The 19,560-nt window shown below is 38.2% G+C and overlaps 1 protein-coding gene across 1 annotated transcript in view; it reads left to right on the plus strand.

The window, feature by feature from the left end:
• UCK2 (uridine-cytidine kinase 2) overlaps positions 1 to 15,027 on the plus strand; it is an 82,459-nt gene extending 67,432 nt beyond the window's left edge. The window contains exons 5-7 of the mRNA XM_003767379.4: positions 6,198 to 6,295; positions 10,107 to 10,155; positions 10,332 to 15,027. Coding sequence (XP_003767427.1) covers positions 6,198 to 6,295; positions 10,107 to 10,155; positions 10,332 to 10,468 — 284 coding nt within the window. The 3' untranslated portion in view covers positions 10,469 to 15,027. The remainder of the gene's footprint in view (positions 1 to 6,197; positions 6,296 to 10,106; positions 10,156 to 10,331) is intronic.
• Positions 15,028 to 19,560: the final 4,533 nt, after the last annotated feature.

A 19,560-nucleotide genomic window follows, 5' to 3' on the forward strand; every position in this document is an offset into this window, starting at 1 on the left:
GCTTACCTTTACTCTGGTGTGCCAGAAGGTCATTAGGCCTTCCCATTAGATTCCTTACCATGGTTACTCACAATTCCCAAAGTGTTAGAAGATGATATTGGGTTGGGTGACCACAGGCTCAGGCTTACGTCATTGCCAGTCCAGCCCATGAAATCATGAAGTCAAAGCCTCAGAGAATGGGGTAAATCAAGAATGATCATAGGGGTACACAATGTTAGAGGTGAAAGCAAACTTAATGCTTCCATTCAAAGAGCAAATAGCCATGTGAGCATGTTGTTTAGCAGATACAGATATCTTACTTGAAACAAATAATCAAGTCATTGAACTGATAATTTCTGTTGTCCTGTTGGCAAATATCAGGAAATCTTGTATGATCTTAACATACATTAGAGATGTTTAGATGGAGAACTCTAAAGCTATATTTTTGTTCTATTGAGTCAAATCCTTTGTTATTATTTTATTAATAAAAATTTTGTAAAAGTCATTAGCTGGCAACAGTTACTGATATATTGTTTGCTTGGTTGAAGATGGGAAGATAATAATTTTGTCCCGAATTCTATTTTTTAACTTATTTTGGTATCTTCTACCTGCATTATTTAAAAAAAAAAAAATAAACTTATTTTCCAAGTTGCTACCTCTAGCATATTTCCTCAGAAATAAACTTGAAAAAAAATTCATTTTCTTGTATTTTCTTTCTTTCTCTTTTTTATGCTTTCTAGTCACTCTCTTTCTTTGGCTAAAACTTGCTTTTTATCTGTTGTCTTTTCTATGTGTCTTTGTTCTGCCTTAAGCAGAGGACCTGAGCTAGAATTGCCAGCTGTGTTACTCAGATTAAATCTCATCATTTCTCTAAGATCCCTTTTTTTATTTGTAAATTGAGGGAATAGGCTAGATGATGTTTCAGGTTCCTTCTTAGATATAGTTGCATGTAAGTGAGATAGTCAAGGTATCCTCCTTCCTTACCTTGCTTATTTTTGGAGTAGACTTTGTGTTCCTTTCTTTAATCCTTTCCTTTGTACATGATATGTTATGCATACGTCAAAGCTTTCTTCTTGCTAATCATTTGCTATTTCTATGATTCATCTACCGGTCTACTTCTCCTGCAATGTGTATGTGAAGTTTTCCAGCTTATTGTTTAATTCTTTTGCAACACAGGATGGAATATGTGTGATTGTGCTTATGGGGTGAAGAAAAAACACATCATATTTAAATACATTACTTGAGACTTAAAATTTTACCTCCTTCCATCCTCACTCCCCTTCATTTTCTTTTTTCTTTCTTAATTTCTTTTCTTTTTTTTGTTATGTTTTTTTCCCTTTCGCTGACATTTCAACAGGACAACTGGTCAGTCTTTATAGTCAAAGGCCTTTGCAGTGGGATTCTCTTTTTGGCATTGTTATCTTTCATCTAGGTATGTGTGAATAAAACCAATTAAATTTAAAGAAATAATACCTGGCTCTTTCTGAACCCTTCCTTCACAAATGGTATTCCTTCTTCCTCAGAATGCAAGGCATGGAATGGGATGCAGATTGGTGTCTTATAGTATTTGCTTATTGACTAATCCCATAGCAACTGACTTCATTATAAAGTATGAAATTTATTATAAATGCTAGAATTTCTTTTTAATTTTCTTTTCCTTTTCCATCTTGAATCAGAAAGAATTAACAAGAGAATAATCATAGGTGGAATTGTAGATGTGGCCCCAGAAGGGCCATCAGGGTCATTTAATCTAACCCTCTCATTTTACAGATGAGAAAACTGAAACCCAGAGAAACAGTGATCCGCCCTGATCACAGTATTAGTAAATGATAGAGCCATTATTTGAATTCATGTTTTCTTTCTTTTCTTTAAAAATTTTAATAATAGCTTTTTATTTTCAAAATAAAAGCAAAGATAGTTTTCAACATTCACTCTTGCAAAACATTGTTGAATTCATGTTTCTTGACTCCCAATCTAGCTCTCTTCATGCTGCCCTTGCTAGCTGTCCTTTAAAACCCATTTCAAATGCTACCTCCTATGTAAAGCCCCTTCTGATCCCTTTGTCACTAACAATCCTCCTCTTTCAACCTAATAGCCCTTTATTCTTCAACTTCCAAAGTAAATATGTAACATTTCGTATTCTAGTTAACTGTTTTTGTATCTTATTCTCTTAGTAGATTGTAAGCAAAATTCATACCTTATCCAAAGTTTATCTTTAACTTTTTATATCACTCAGTGCCTAGCACAGTGCTCTGTTTATAGTAATAGTCTCTTACTAAATGTTTGAATGAATAAATAGCTATTTGGAGGAAGTCATTGTTAAGCGTAAATGGCACCAAGCCCAAATAATAAAGTATTTTTTACATTGATCAGAGTAATCACCATGACTTGACCTCCTCTTTCTGTTGATGTTGTATTCTCTCTGACATTCTCTTGTCCTAGCAAAGCATTTGTTTTATATAAATGTATTAAGGGCTAGAAAAAGAAGGGAACCAAGTACTTAGCACTTCCCATGTTCCGGTCATTGTTCTGAGTGCTTAGGGATACAAATAGAAGTCAAAAAAAGACGAGTCCCCACACTCAGTAAGTTTATGTTCTGATGGGGGTGGGATGAAAATACTTGTTGAGAATATAACATGATTTTAATCCAGGAAGTCAGGAACAGGACTGTGAGGAGGATAAAAACAGGCTCACCAACATTACTCATCAGCAAAAGGGGATGAGTTTTCACTTTGCAGAAGAATATTATGGGATGAGCAGCAGAGCTAGTGGGATATTCTAGGGTAAGGAGGCCCCAGATATGAGGGAAGTTCCAGAATGAAGCTATAGAGAGACGTGGTTTTTATGTGGATGTCCTGTCCTTTATATGTGTGTGGAGGTAGAGGTTGGGACAAAACTGGACAAAGCTACAAAATGACAGTCCTTCCTATTTTGATGAGGCCCCTTTTCCTTGGCAAACATAAGTATCTTGACTTTCTTGATGGCTGTCTCATGTTTTCATTTCTGTCATTTCATCAGACCAGAAAGGACGCAGCTCAAACTGCTACAAGTAGCACACACATTTATTCCTCTTCTTGATTGTCAACTTTTTCCAGGAGAATTACTAGATTTTGTGTTGTTGTTTTGGTTTCCCCCTCCCCCCCCCCCCCCCCCCCCCCCCCCAGTGTTTGGGGCTGTTTCCTTCTTTCTTGAAATGAAAAAAAAAGTGCTTTTGTCAGCATTCAAAAATGATGTAAATAGGATGCATTTTGTCCTCTTTTTTCCCTAATCCTTCTCTTGTTCGACTCTTGATTCTCATTGCTCATACAGAATAATTCAGATGTGTACCTCTTCATTCAAGTCTTTCAAAGATTTGTTTACAAAGAAATGTGGCCTAATTTTGAGCTCTACAATAAGTGTGGAACCTTAAAGCATTTTGTTGGTAGAAATTAGGGCATCTTGTGCAGTGATAGTGGGTTTCAGTGAAACATCTTTAAATAAGATATATGTAATATATCCCTTAAGAAAAAGAAAGGTTTAACTAGAGATCATTTGGGACTGTCATTAAAATGAAACAAAAAAATCTCATCTAATTCCTGTGCTCCTCTCTATGCTATTTTTTAATTTATGGGAAAATGGAGGATCAGAAAGCATCCCACTTAATGAAAAAGCCAAGATTAGTTTTTGACTTTTTCTACTCCATTAGTCTTCCTCCAATCTCCCACCTTGTTTTCATAAGCCTAGGGCCTGAAGTACCTTTCTGTCCAGTCCTTTTGGGTCCAGATCTGAGAATAAGATGAGCAAGTTTCACTCTTTATCTTTAGCATTTATTTAACAAATATTTATTGAATCTACTTTGTTCACTGCACTGTAACCTCGTAAGATGCTTAAAATTTAGTCAGATTAGTGGCAAGAAGGTAGGTGGAAGGAGTATGGGACTTGAAGTCAGGAGTCCTACATTTAAATGTCACCTGACATTTACTAGCATCTTAACACTGAGCTGCAAGTGGCATCATTTTGTGCAAATTCTGTGTTCTCACCTTTCTGATGGGGAAAGTACATCTGTTTTACAGGGTTGTGTATTGAGAAAAAGGACTTTAAAAACATCTAAATATTATGGGAAAGTATGATTTGTTTATTGAAATTATATTTGGCATTTTTGGCAAACCTAGACAGTTAATAATTGTTTTTTAAAAAATATGTTGATATCCTTTATTTTTATATTATATTTGTTGTCCATTGTATTCCTAGAGCAATCTCTGGAACAAGGAAAGTGAAAGAAAAAAGCAGTGCAGCAGAAGTAATCAAATTGCTACACATTCAGTTCAGATCAGCACAGCCTTACTCCCTCTCCCCCTCCCTATCCTACCCTCTACCTGCAGAGAAATTGGGGCAGAAAGTCTTTTGATATATTACTTTCTTGTTTTATTTTATTTTTTTTTAATTAAGAAACATTTATTTTCTCTCCCACTTCATTGCCTGTCCTTTTCCCACCACAGGTTCACGTCTTAATTTTCCTGCCTTGTCAAGTATATTTGTGAATGCTGGAGTGTCAGGGCTTCCTTTGAGCAAAGCTCTTGGTTTGTGACAAATAGTCATCAACTGTCCATAGTTGAAATTGCCTGTGGTGAAATTGATATGAGGGCAGGCTGGCAAAATTGGGAATAATAAGTTTGTTACTGACATTGGGTGCTTGGAATTCTGGGAGGAACACAGAGTTGTTGAGAATCGACAAGGCTGGACCAGAAATGCTGAGGTGGGGGAAGGAGGTTCAGAGAGAGAGGACGAAAGTCACAGAGGAAAGGGGGGGGCTCTAGAAAAAAGGGGGATGGGGAGAAAAAGAAAGGGAGAGCAGGCTTCTTTCCAGTCCTTGCCTGACTTTGACATACAAGCTAGAGTGCCTCATTACCTTTCTAAACCTAATAAGATCCTAGCAGAATAGACTCTTAAGTGACTGACCTAGCTCTTTTTGTTATTGTAAAAAAAATTTTTTTTTAAAATGTTGAAGAAATAAAATAAGCTGCTGACAAAATAGCCTTGGTGGTTCTCGTATTTATTATATAGAAAGATTTTTCTGATTATAAGATATCAAATGCAATTTAATTGCATTTGTCAGAAAGGCCTGGAGAAATTTATATAAACTGATACTAAGTGGAGAGACTTACATGAACTAGTTCTACTGGCTTCACTAAATATCAAGAGATCATTGTACACAGCAACAACAAAATTATATGACGATCAGTTCTTACAGATCTGGCTCTTTTCAACAATGAGGTCATTCAGGCCAATTCCAATACACTTATGATAAAGAGAGCCATCTGCACCCAGAGAGAGGACTGTCAAAACTGAATATGGATCCCAACATAGTATTTTCACCTTTTATTGTTGTTGTTTGCTTGCTTTTCATTTTTTTTTCTCATTTTCCCTCCTTTTTTATCTGATTTTTCTTGTGTAATGTGATAATTGTGGAAATATGTGTAAAAGAATTGTGAATGCTTATCATATATTGGATTACTTGCTGTCTATAGGAAAGGAGGGAGAAAAAATTTGGAACACAAGATTTTTCTTTTTCTTTTTTTTGTTTATTTAATTTTAATTTTTTAATAATTATAACTTTTTATTGACAGAACCCATGCCTGAGTAATTTTTTACATTATCCCTTGTACTCACTTCTGCTCCGACTTTTCCCTTCTCTCCCTCCATCCCCTCCCCCAGATGGCAAGCAGTCCTATACATGTTAAATGTGTCACAGTATATCCTAGATACACTATATGTGTGCAGAACTGAACAGTTCTCTTGTTGCACAGGGAGAATTGGATTCAGAAGGTAAAAATAACCTGGGAAGAAAAAACAAAATGCAAACAGTTTACATTCATTTCCCGGTGTTCTTTCTTTGGGTGTAGCTGCTTCTGTCCATCCTTGATCAATTGAAACTGAGTTAGATCTTATCTTTGTGGAAGAAATCCACTTCCATCAGAATACATCTTCATACAGTATCGTTGTTGAAGCATATAATGATCTCCTGAGAACACAAGATTTTTCAAGAGTGAATGTTAAAAATTATTTTTGCATATATTTTGGAGAAAAAAGCTATTATTTAAAAAAACAAAAATTGCATCTGGCCTGTTCTTTGAACAGTCTGATGGTCCCTGTGTGCCAGAGTCCTGAGGGCTTCAAAGGGAGGGAGGTGTTGGCCAATCTATCATTTTATTGACTGTTGTTTTTTCTTTCTTTTGTAGTGTTAAGGGACATCAGTGAAAGAGGGAGGGACCTCGAACAGATCTTATCTCAGTACATTACGTTTGTCAAACCTGCCTTTGAGGAATTCTGCTTGCCAGTAAGTTCTTGTATTGTCCCCTACCTCCTCCATCCAACCTCCTTCTCTAATTAATGAATTACATTTTAATAATGCTAACAAAACTTACTCAAATTGATGCGACTCTTCCCTAGTTTCAGAGGACTAACTTCCCTCTTCTCCTTGTTCCGTACTGATGTCAGAGTTACTTCCCTTCTTGAAGCCCAGAGAAAAGCCACCTCAAACAATTTCTTTCCTGGCAAGGCTACTTGTACCCACTCCAAGGAAGATTCTGGGAGTAGTTCTGTCTTGCATCACTTTGGCAAGGAATCTAGTATTTTTTGTTGCCAGATCTCAAGCCAACTACTAGATACTCAGCAGCCTCTACTAACTCAGCTGATTCTCAGTATGATAATCACATTTAAGTTTCACGGTTTCATATTGATCATATTGTTGTGGGAGAGTAGGAAATGTTGTATACTATGAGATCTGTTCTAATGATTTTCCCTCAGATTTTTAACTCTTAAGGTTTTTCTTTGGTTCTGACTTAGTACTAAAGCAGATGGTTTAAATTTGGGAGGGAGACATAAAATAAGCTTTGTACTTGGGGCTTGCCTCAAAAATTTCCCCACTTCCTACTTGGTCCCCAGCCATTGACTAGTCTTGTGGCAATTGTAGCCATCAGCCCCAGTCTTGTAAATTCTCCAGCTCACCAGTGAAGTAACTAGTCCATACTGGGGCCGGGGTGGGAGGAGATCAAGACATCCCTTAAGGAGATGTCTTTGTTTCTGTAAAATTGGAGCCCCCATTCCTGATTTAACTTCCCTGGTACATGAGGGAAGGGGACAGGATGATATAGTGGGAGAATGATCTGAAAAAAGTATTTACTGTAGGAATTTACTCTCTTTATTTCAATGATATTGACAGGGATAGAGGGTGGGAGGAAATTTCTTCCTAATCATTCTGATTCCATTTTATTCACACTATTATGGGATGGGAATTTGACCTGGCTCTCCTGAGTGACATTTGTTGGGAGCTAATTGATAAGTAGATATCCTCCTGAAGGGTAAGGGAGTTGTTTGGTCTATGAAGCCAAGAATTGTGATTTTTTTATTTATCCCTTTAAAAAAATAGATTTTAAGGTTTTCATCTTCATTCGTATTTCCGTTCCATAAACTTGGTTTAAAATAAAAAGTCCCCCTGTTGTTAAGTATGACTAAAGAGATTCTAGTTAACTGGTAGAAAATCATCACAAACCAGGGCTAATTTTAAGTAGACTGTGTCAGATCAGAAACAGAAAAAATCTCAAGGATTCAGTTAGGGCAACAAGTGCCCTGGCTCCTTTTGGGAATTTTCTTTGTAAGTTTAGGAGTAATGGTAATAGGCTGAAGGCACCAGAAGGGCCTTATTAGTAGAGAAGCAGTCATACTGTCATTCTTGTCTCTAAAGATAGAGATAACTAGGTGACTCAGTAGAAAGAGCACTTTGCCTGCAGTCAGAAAGGCTGAATTTAAATCTAGCTTAATTCAGATATTTATTAGTTATATGACCACAGGCAAGTCACAATTCTATCTGCCTCAATTTCCTCAATAGTATATAACAGATTAATAACAGCACCAGGTTTATTGTGAGGATCAAATGAGATAATATTTAAAAGCAGTTTGGTATCTGGCACATAATAGGTGTTTAACAATAACTTGTCTCCTTCTTCCCCTCCATAAGTCCTACCTAAGTTCTTAATATAAGTATAGATACTTCTGGGTAATTTTGTTTTGTTTCGGGGATTTTTGCTGAGCACATTGGTGAAAATTAGAATTTGGGGCCGAATATTTCTCCTACCACCCTGCTGTTCCTCCCTCTAGTCCAGCTATTCAAAAAAAAAAATCTATTCTATTCTACTCAAGAAAAGCCAATGGAATGCCATTGTAAGTCAGGGACCAAGATGGAATGTGTGTTCAGTTTAGTTCAGGATTGGCTAGGGAATATTTTTATATAATGCTGTTCTAGTTCATCAGTTTTAGAAGTTTATATTAGACTTTTTAGGATTATTACTTCAAATTGTTTTTCAGAGTTTCTCATTGTCTTCATGCATTCTGGCCCTTTGTTCTTATTCAAAATTCCAATACACAATTAGTCAGTAGATATTGATCACTTATTATATGCAAAAACTACATATTGACTGAAGGATGTATAATTCTATCCCTCAAGAATTTGGAGCTTAGTCAGTATAGGGAGAAAAGATGGTATGGTATTGTTTGGATGGATCTGTGTCATGTTGAGTTAAACCACATAGAAAACACATTTCTATTTACTTTTGGAACTTGGGTAAAACAAAACAATTAATATTTAATTTTACAGCTTAGAAAATTAATAGTTTGCATTTTTTTTGTTCCTTATTGACTTAAGTTCCTGATATAAGTCTGAGCAAAAATTAGTCAGGAAAATAAATATTTTGGGAATAATTGTTTTATGGGCATCAATACAAGAAGAGCTTCGGGGCAAGTAAAATCCCTAAATCACTTATATTTTAGCTTTAGAATATACTTTGGAATTTCAGGTGAAGTTCTCATTCATTGTATGCCTCCCTTTCCACGGTTCTCTATTTCTTTCCTTAAGGAAAGAATAAATTGTTATATGGGTTTTCTTCTTGAATCATCTATGTGAAATTCTAAGCAGAACAGTTCCTTCACTGGTTATTTGTCCAATTTTTCCTTGTGGACGATTTTATACTTTTTATACTTTTCCTTTTTTGCAATAGATCACATTTGGTGAGGAAGTAACGAAATGTTTGCATTTCTGTATTAAATTCTAATGTGCACAATAGCAAGTAAAGGTGTAAACAGTGTTAAATATCAGAATGAATTTAAGGAGAGGAAGTGATTAGACAAAATTAGCTTGAAATCAAGACAGTGCCAGTTAGATTATTATGAGTACAGGTCATTGAAAACTCACCTTTTAAAAATTTACCTTTTTTTCTCAATTACATGTAAAGAGAAATTCTGACATCCATTTTAAAAAAAATTGAGTACTACAATGTTGTTTTTTCTTCTCTACCCTCCCCCATTTTTTTTTTTAAACAGTTGCTATTGTTGTATTGTCTAGACAGCTATCCCATTGGTTGGGGCAGCCAGACAAAATCAGATAAAATTTCTGATTCTCTGTTTCTGGTAGTTCTAATTTCTAAATTATCTCCAATCCCTTCATCAGTCATGTTTCTACCAACCATGATTTGTCTTTAATTTTTTGAGAAATCTTTGTCGTAAGCTTTTAAAATTAATTAGATACATAACTTGTGTACTGTTATAACAACCAGTGACATTTCACAGTACCATCAATGAAATGAGAGGGATGAAACTCAGCCTGCTGTTGCAAAAACAGTAAATTGAAACTAGCATGTAAAATTGAAGTGTCTTCACTCCTCTATGCATCAATTACAGTCCCATTCATAATGTGTTTCCCATGGGGATTAGTCAGTGTGGCTGGCCAAAGTTTTGACTACATAAAACTCATGGTTTTAAACCATAGAAGTCTTAGTAAGTATAGCAAAGGAACTATTTATTATATAAGAACGAGTTGAACGGTATCATCTAAGCATATTTTGTAGATACAGCAACTGAAGCTTGAAGTGTTAAGGAATACAATTGCTCAGTTACGTAGGTATTAAGTAACAGAACCAAAGTATAATTGAGGTTCTCAGAGTACAAAGTCACAACCTAGACTACCTTCTCCCATTCTATGCTCTGATAGTATAGTGCATTGCAGAAGGTCCATTCCATGCTCTGATAGTACAGTGTGTTGCAGAAGCTCTGACTTCTATAATGCTAATTTAAAAAAAAAAATCTTTTTTTCACAGACCAAGAAATATGCTGATGTGATTATTCCCAGAGGTGTGGATAATATAGGTGAGTCCTGGAGGGATGTGGTGGGAGAATAAGAGACAGAGAGAGGGAAGGAGAAAGGGAAGGAGGAAAGAGGAAAGAAACTTGAAGAAGAGAATAACTAGATGTTTTGAACTCTTTTCTTGAGTCTCCCTTGTTTCTTTCTGGGCTTCCTAATCTGTATCTCTCTGCCTCTACAGTGGCCATTAACCTCATCGTGCAACACATCCAAGACATCCTGAATGGGGGACTTACCAAGCGCCAAACCAACTGCCTCAACGGTTACACCCCATCTCGTAAGAGGCAGGCATCGGAGTCAAGCAGCCGGCCACACTGACCCTCCTCTGCTCGACTCTTCGTCCTTGCCCCTGAACCCTACCCCTTATTCACCTAGGAGACAAAGGAGGAAGGGCGAGGAGGCACCACTGATCTGTGTATATAGTGTTTCCAGTGACATGACTGTATGTAAGAAAACACCCATGAAGATGAAATGCCTTTGATTTTTGTACTTTGGAACGGGCAGGATGAAAATGGAAGCTGACCTGAGTTTTAAGTGATAAACTGTGCCAAGAGCTACCGGTGATGCTGAATTACGAGTCCATCGTGTAACCAGTTATAAATATATACATATATATATAAAAATCTATTTTTGTGTAAATGTAGAATAATGTAAAGCTGTTTGCCGTGAGTATTTTCCAAGGGGATATTGTGAGAGCTTGTGCTTGTATTTTCTGGGGTAGGTGCTTTAGCCCTGGCAGAGGGCGTTTATTTCTTACATTTCCAGATAGGATAAGCCAGTAGTTCAAGCATCTGTCAAGGAGGAGTGGTGCAGGGGGAAGGACAGCTAAAATGTCTTGAGTGCTGGTGGATTTCTAGAAAGGATTAGCTTCTGACATTCCTCCCCATCCCCCCCCCAGTGCTACTCTCTTCTGACAGATGCCATTTTCTGGGGCTGGTCTTTAAGGATAGGAAAGGTGAGAGAGGAACTCTGTCTTTGTTTTACTTGGGAAGGAGGGAAGACCCCAAACTCATACTCAGGGAAGGAAGTGCCCTGCAGAAGAGAGTAAGTTTTGAATGTTCTCTTTGCCCTCTTCTTTCCCCACATCCAGTTAAGTCTGTATATCCCCTTTTTTTTCCTTTCTTGATTGTCTCAGACAGTCTAAGGGTGCCTCTGGTTCCTACTAGAATAAGTAGAAATTTTATGAAGTTGCTGTCATCACAGAAACATGCAAAATGGAACAGGAGGGAGTTTGCCAGTATTGTGAGGACCTCTCTACATACTGGCTTTAGATGGTACCTGGAAAGAATCTAGTAATTGCCCTTGGGATTTCCCCTACCCTGTTGTTGAACAGCAATCGAAGGGTCTGGTCTTCAGTATATTTCCTTTCTGATCAGAGGTTCTGGCTCTCAGACCCCCACCATGTGGCCAATTATCCCAGTGATAGGGAGAATCAGTCCCAGATGCTTATGGTATTCCCTCCTCTGATAGAGGGGTTTGTTTTCTCTCTCCTCCCCCCAAAAAACACAACAAAATGGATGCACATTTAGTAAAATGAGCTTGATCCCCATCCCATCAGTGATTTTCATTTGCAATGTGACAACCAGGATAAAACTGCTGTTACCTCAGAGAAAGGAACAGCTCCATCCTGTGCCTTAGAGGTGCTAGAAGGAGGGGACTGTATATTTTCATCTTGAGTAATGAACTCCCTCTTAGTTACAGAGAGGTAAACCCCAGCCAGACCCCTAGTAACATCTTCCTTCCTGGGAGATTTCTAGATGACTTCTGGGGGTAGGAAGGAGGAAGAAAATATCAGAACTACTGGATTCATGAGATGTGATTTTAAAGTAATATGACTGATTTAATTTAATTTTTTTTTATATAGTTGCCAAATAGTCTCAATCTAGAATTTATGTGATTCTTCTAAGTAATTGACAGAGATAGGGGATAGACTGTTCAAACATTTTGGGAACTCTACAAGTGTCCTTCAGGGTCTTAATATTACAGTCACAAAACAAAACCAGTCTCATCACTTGGCAACAACTTTTCTTTTAACCCCATTTGGCGTCATCTGACTCAGTCTGCCCCTTCTTATTCACCAGACTTCGTTCCAAGGGACTTGGATGCTTCTCCACTGAACCTATCTCCAAGGACAAAGCTTTGGTAGTTCTCAAAAGGTGCCACCTTTTAAAAAGGGAAAAAAAAATTCTCCAGAGAGAATGGCTCTCTGAAGGCAGTTCAAGAGAGAGGAGTTCCCAGAATGTTTTAAGCCATGAAAGTGTCATTGATTCATTGTGTCACTCTCCGGATGTGTACCCTTTGAAAGAGAACCCACATGCCTTTGTATGTGGAAGTTCTGGAATCATTTTTTAGTATTCGGTCACATTCCTTTTTAATCACACCTCAAAGAGCTCTGAGGCATGGGGAATGGGAGGACAAAACAGGGCCAGGAGCCTCCGGACAGGCCCTTAACCCAAGGTGGGGGCAGCCTTTATCCATGGGAAGTGTCTGTCTCAGAGCGTTTTTGCCTTGCAGCCGGTACCATGCTCAACTTTACTTGAAGCTCCCAGGTGCCAAACCATTTAGTGCCTTGGCTGCCTATCCCACTGCCTTGTAAGACAGATTCTTCTGTTGTCACCTCCTCTTCCCCTTAGTTGCTTCTTCATCTTGTGGTATTGGGACCAAGGCCATCCCCTGAGCAGGTTCTCCGCTCCAACTAACCCCACTCAGCCCCTAGTCTCTCCTTCCACTGCTGCTCTACCCTCCATCAGTTTGATAACAGTCTTGGACCTTTCACTGACAGATTCAACTGACAGGCAAAGGAGGCTGGGTGGTATTTCCCAGGGTTGACTAGGATCTAAAGTGGGTCTCTCCAAAACTACAGCACAGAGCAGGGATTGCCACACTGGAAGAAAAGGAGAAATTCAGGCATATGATCCAGGTGCCAGAAAAGGCACCATCATTTTTAGGCATGGCAAATTCCTTCACTGAGATTCTGTTGCCCTCATGTGCCCCTGTGCAGATGATTCTGAAGATGAGCTCAATGGAGGATTCCTTCAGATTCACCACTAGAAGGGGCCAAGTTTCTACCTTGAAACTCGGGACTTGCAGTATGGTAGCCAGCATTATATAATGTGATGGCAGTCTGGCTTCCCCCTAATCACTAAATCAGAGAACTCCTGCCTCCTCTATTCTTCATAACTCACTTAAGACAAGGAAAGATGAAATGTGGGGCAAGGATGCTAGGAGAACTAGTGGATGCTATTGGAAATGTAGTTGGTCCAGCTCATAGAGGCTGTAGTTGACTGTGGGCCAGAAGAGGGTAAAGGTGGCAGTTGTGCTCACAAAGTACTACCAAAAGTTTACTCTAGCTATCTGTTCTGTGGTAGGGGTGGTTAATCATGGAGAGCACTTCTCTCCCCCCCCCCCCCCCCCCCATTGAATTCTAGGTCAGACAGTTGCCTAGGTCAAAACTGAGAACAACTTTCTTTGCTGGATCAAGTTTGGCATAAGAGCCTCTTCTTAAGGAGATGAGTGGGTTAATTTCATAGGATTTATGGCTCTGAGTTTGGATGGGAAATTAAGACTCCTTAAATTCATTCAGCGTCATATAAATAAGCAATCTCTTGGTGTGCTTTCTTGGAACTCTCTTGGCCTGGCAGCAAAGACTACAGTTAATGGGAGCTTAGGAACACATGTTCTTCTGTGTCCTACAGCCCCCACCTCACCTTCCACATATCAAATCTTCCAGTCCCCAAAATGGATTAAATATATTTTAGCCCACGAATACTACACTGAGTTCATAAAGATTGGACCCAATAGATGCGTACCATTCTTTCTTGACCCTTCTAATTTTTTTCTTTGGATCTAGTAGGCATAGCATACTTTATTAGCTGGAATGGTAGCAAACAGATTTTAAGCAGGAGAGAAAGCTGCTGAGGCTAACTGAAAACTTGGTGTTCCCTTTATCTATCAGTGAGAATCACTTTCCTCTGTATCAGGCAAATATTTAAAAATTGCCCTTGCTAATTCAAGATCTCTCTGCCTTTATGGATATGAGAGGAAGAGACAGTGGCTACCAGTATTGCCTCAGGAGTAGGTTTGGTTTGTTGGTAAGGGATTAGATTTTTTTGTTTTTTTGTTTTAAGTTTATACATTTGCCTTTTCTGTTTATTAGTGATGAAATACTCTTGCCTATGCATATTCTGTCCTTCCCTGTAAATAAAGATGGAACCAAAAGGATGCAACCCTTTCCTTTGCCTTTATATTTGTCATGTTCAGAGAAGAAATGGTTAAATCTGGTGTGAGTGTGAGGTGACCTTAGCAGGCCTCTGTTTATGCAGTGCTCTTAAGATCTAATGGAACTCTGGAACCTAAGCTCTCTAGAAAAGGAGGACATATCCTTCTGAAATGTCATCTCCCTTAAGAACATCACAAATTTGTAAAGAGCTTTTGCAGACATCTTCTTTGAGCCCCAGGATAACCTTTAGAAGCAGGCAGAGTGAGATGTGTCCCCTTCAACAAAGAGCAATCTGAGAATCAATGATATTAAGGGGCTTTTTCAATTCCACACAGCTGCTAAATGGGAAGAAGCCATTTCTTCCTATTTTTGGTCTAGTTTTCCATGTCTAATCCATTCTAGCCTCCTATAAATCATTCACTTTGCCTTTGATTTTCAAACCTGAACTTCTGCTGGAACCACAGGATTCATTTTTATTAGTTGAGATAATTCTTAATTTCTGGTGTTCCCACACTCTGGTCTTATGGACAAGAGGTAAGGAGAAGAAATTAATTTATTCAGGTGCTAATTTAATCAAGCGTTAGGGGGTCAGGGCAATTTAAATGAGAACCATGAGCTTTAGGTTCAAGCAGATATTCTTAATCTGGGGGTCTGTGTACTCCCAAGAAAAAGCAACTGTTCATTAAAAAAATTTTTTTGACTGTTTCAATATAATTTCTTTTGTTATCCAACATTGAAAAACATGTCTCTAAATAGAGGTCTCTAGGTTTTACCAGTCTGCTGAGAAGGTCCATGACTCAAAGTCAAATACTCCTGCATTAAAGGTGACAGTAAAAAGGAAGATGGTCAGATTGTGGTGCTGGGTCTCTACTGTGATCACTCAGTATGAACCCAACCATAAACTTCAAATCATTAAAAACCATGTTAATTTTTTTGAATTTTGGATTCTACTCCAATCTGCATGTGTGTGTATCTATATGTATATTTACATATGCATACATATATACATACAAATACAACTTAAAAACTGGAGACTTTAAGTGAAAGGAACTAGTTTAAATAGGATCCAGATACAGGAGACATTGTAAGGTAGTTAAGAAAAAAAAAGTGTTGTTTTCTAGTCCCAATCCTGTCATTATCTTGCTGTATGATCTTAGGCAGTAAATCACTTGATTTCCCTGAGCCCCAATTTTTTAATACCTAGTCCATTAAAGGCCATTAATCTTCTAAAATTGTATTAATTCCATTAAAACTAAGTGCCTACTATATGCAATCCACTTTGCTAGATGCTGGGGTTTCAAAGTTAGATATGCTTTTATTAGACGCTTGTCCTGGGCCATTTAAGGAGAGGTAAAGGAAATTGCCTACTGAAGTTTAAGATCTTAGGGATAAAAAATACAAATGAATACACACACACACACACACACACACACACACAGATGAACAATAAAACTTAAATTTAAAAGGAGGAGGCTTTAGCAATTGAGATGGATCCCAAAATGACTCCTATAGAAGGTGAACTTTGAAATTTATTACTGGAGGAAGCCAAGCATTCCAAGAGACCAAGAGTAATCTAGACATGGAAGGGGAAGGTCTAGAGGGCAGAAAAGCTAGTCCAAATGGAGATGTGAAATGCCATGAAGAGATCAATATGATGGAATCAGAGAATGCTTCCTTGAAGGAAAGTAAAAGTTGCCAAGATATCAAAAGCTTGAAATGCCAAGTAGAGGATTTTATATTTGATCTTGAAGGCAATATGGAGCCACTGGAGTTTATTGAGTAGGGGATAAGACCAAGCTTTACTACATGCCACTGGCAGCTTTGTGGAAAATGAATTGGAGTAGGGGGAAATGGAGCAGGGAGGACAGAATATTTGGCTTTGAATCCTAAACTGTGTCACTTTGGACAAATCACTTTGTTTCATCACTTCTGTGTTATTCTCTGTAAAATGAAGGGATTTTATAATATTGACTCCAAGGGCCCTTTGGACTCTAAATCAAATTCTTACCCCTAATAAGTAGCTATTGATTTTGTGTATTAAGTAGTAGAAATGGCAAAAACCAGAACACTAAAATATTTAAACCAAAATTACTTTAAAATATCACTTTAAAAATAATATTCTTTTTAAGTTTATCAGGATTTATCCTGATGTCATACTTACGATATGTGGGAGCTCTATATTCAGTGACATTTGCAATGGTTCTGCTTAGTAGCAGAATTGTTGTGAGGATATATATGTATATATATATCTCCTTAAAGTCCTTAGCTTTTACCCAGGTTTCCACATTTTCACTGACTTTTGCTATACTCCTTTCTGGAATGTATTCAGGCTCCTCCATGTGACTGAATCATATTTAATGGGGAAAAGTATCATGGCCCATCAGTCCCTGCAATGTATGATTGCTTAAACCCAGAGAGGAAGGTCATGGTTATGTGTGCTGTGTCAGAATTCTCTCCTTGGCTAAGGAGAGAATTTTAAAAAAAAAAAAATTATTTTTTATTTTTTGTTTTTATTTTTAAACATGTATGCTCCACCTAGTGGCCACATTCAGGTTTCACGTCCTACCTTTGAGGTGGCTTCCAGGCAGACACTTTTTCCTTTGGCATAGGTGTTCATCATAGAGCTTACAGACAGATATCTCCACAGATTTCTATATATTCTCACTTTTTGTATCCAGAATTGAGTAATCTTTCTTTTTAGGACCAAATGAGAAAATTTTAATTCTGTTTTATACCCTGTTGAGTGTATCTAATTCTAGAATGAAAAAGGATGACCTAAAGAGATTGTCCAGCCTCCCTCATTTTACAGAGATATAAAATAAGTTACATCAGCAAATAAGAAGGATCAGGGCTCAAACCCAAATCTTCTGGTTCCTGGTAGGTACTCTACACATTGACCATGCTGCCAAAATGCCTACTGTGAACATAATACTTTGGGCCTGATTTTTTTCCCCATTTTGTTATTTAAAACCTATATAAACTGTGTATTCCCTTTAGCTTGTCTGACCTACAGAGTACAGACTTATGGCAGATGTTAAGAGGTCATTCACTTTCATAATCCCATGATTTTTATTGACCCACAATTAAAACTCACTTAATCTTATCCCTTTATTTTTTAAATGAGAAAATCTTAGGTCATATGACTAACTAGGGCCAAGACTAGGACTAGAATCTAGATCTTGTGACATTCAGTCTTGTATCTGATTGGCCACCTCTTGGTATGATTCATGTACCTTGGTTAAATTGGCAACCCCCCCTCAATGTTTGCCCAAACATAAACCATTGGCAGCAAGTGCAGTCCCAATTAGGCTCAGGGGTTCTTGGAATCTTTTGAACTTGAGCATTTTCTTTACAGGCAGCTTCAGGAGGGGCATGAGAAACGGGACCTTTGGCTAGATGCCCAGAGAAGCACATTTTAATAAAATTTCATGCTTATATAGCCATTTAAGGTTTCTAAAGCTCTTTTGCTGTTTTTTGTTTTTAACCATATGTCCATTTAATAAATGCTTGTTGATTTAAGTTGACTTCACAATAACTTGTAAAGTGGTAGGTAGCACAAACACTAAGTTCATTTTATGGAGTAGAGAGCTGAAGCTCAGAGAAGCTTGGCAATTTTCTCATATTCAAACCCAGCCAACTGAGTGGCTTAACTGTCCCTGAACTGAGCTGCTCTTGAGATGATACTATAGTTTTTTGTTGTTGTTGTTTCCAATGAATTCTGGATCACTGATGTATTCTGAGAAATGTGAAATGATCCCACGTTCCCATGCTTGTAGATTTAATACCCTTGAACTTTAGTGACATGGCTTTATGTTCTGATTGGGCTGTGTGGAGGGAATACAGTCCATTTATGTGGCTCCCTCTCAACAGCCTCCCTTAGGATCTGGAACAGATGGAGGAAGCGGGAGAGTGCTCATTTTCTTCTGCTGGACTGCTTTGCTGCCAACACTATAGACCCTAGCTCAGATCCTAAGGAACTGAGCAGGTAGAGAACTCTCCATTTGCTTGAGATTGATCAATCCTGAGAGCTTAAATTTTGGGTCAGTTTATTTGTTTGACGGTAACATCAAAGAGAGTAGGGGATCTTAAGACTGGGAGTTGATCTTCTGTGGCTCTTGAAAGCTCATTTTGCTTCAAACTGATTTTTGGAGATGTCTCTCCCTGGGTAGGAAGCCAAGAACTTTTCTGAAAAACACTTTGGGCCCCTTTTATTTCCCCATTTTCACTGAGCTAAATCTTCCAGATCACTTGATAGAGGAGGAAAAGGAAGTATGGGAGAATTGTGATGCAGTAGATGGAGTGCTGGACTCAATCAGGAAGACTGAATTCAAATCCATCATCAGATTCTTAACTGGGAAAATCTTTTCATTTCTCTCACTCTTAGTGTTCTGATCTATAAAACGGAGATAATAATAGCACCTACCTCACAGGATTGTTATGTGGATCAAATGAAATAACATGTCAAAGCCATTTGCAAACTTTAAATGCTAATTATTTGGCTCCAAATGGCATGGTCCCCAAAGGCTCCAATGCCCAGAGTCACTGGCCTTTTTTCTCTAGTGTCATTCAAGCTTGACCTTTACCATTCATCGAAAGGAACCATTTGGGAGCTGATCAGTGTGACTTTGTGGAGAAAATGCTTCTGTTTTGGCAGGTTTGGGACCAACCAAGCCTGTTAAGAGTACATGTTGATGATTTGTGTGTGACATCTCTCCCTATTAGATTGTAAGCCCCGTACAGGGCAGGGTTTGTATCTTCTCTAAGCCGTGTATCTCCTTCAGCATCTAATACAGTGCTTTGCACACAATAGGTGCCTAATAAACCTTTGTTAAATGGAATCAAACTGTGTTGGAATCTTTCCAGATCCAGCTCCCCAAACTGAGCCCTCTGCATTCTTCCATACTAGATTTATTCTATCCTTACCTGTTGCAGGTGGGCTAGACTGGGCTAGGCTAGGAGAGGATGGGGAAGGCAGTGGTAGCACATGTACCTCCCTATGAGAGCCCTGTGCACAAGAGAGACAGGGGAATCTGACTTGGTTCTCAGCAGGACTTGTAGAGAAAGTGTGAAGGGTAGGAGAGCTGGCAAGTATAGATAAGATGGACTGGGAGAAGACTCATTATTGACAATGAAACGAACTGAGGAAAAGGAAAGATCAGGGGACAACAGGGAACCAGGGGGAGCTGAGCTG

The sequence above is a fragment of the Sarcophilus harrisii genome, chromosome 4 (genome assembly GCF_902635505.1).
Source record: "Sarcophilus harrisii chromosome 4, mSarHar1.11, whole genome shotgun sequence".
In the NCBI taxonomy this organism is placed as follows: domain Eukaryota; kingdom Metazoa; phylum Chordata; class Mammalia; order Dasyuromorphia; family Dasyuridae; genus Sarcophilus; species Sarcophilus harrisii.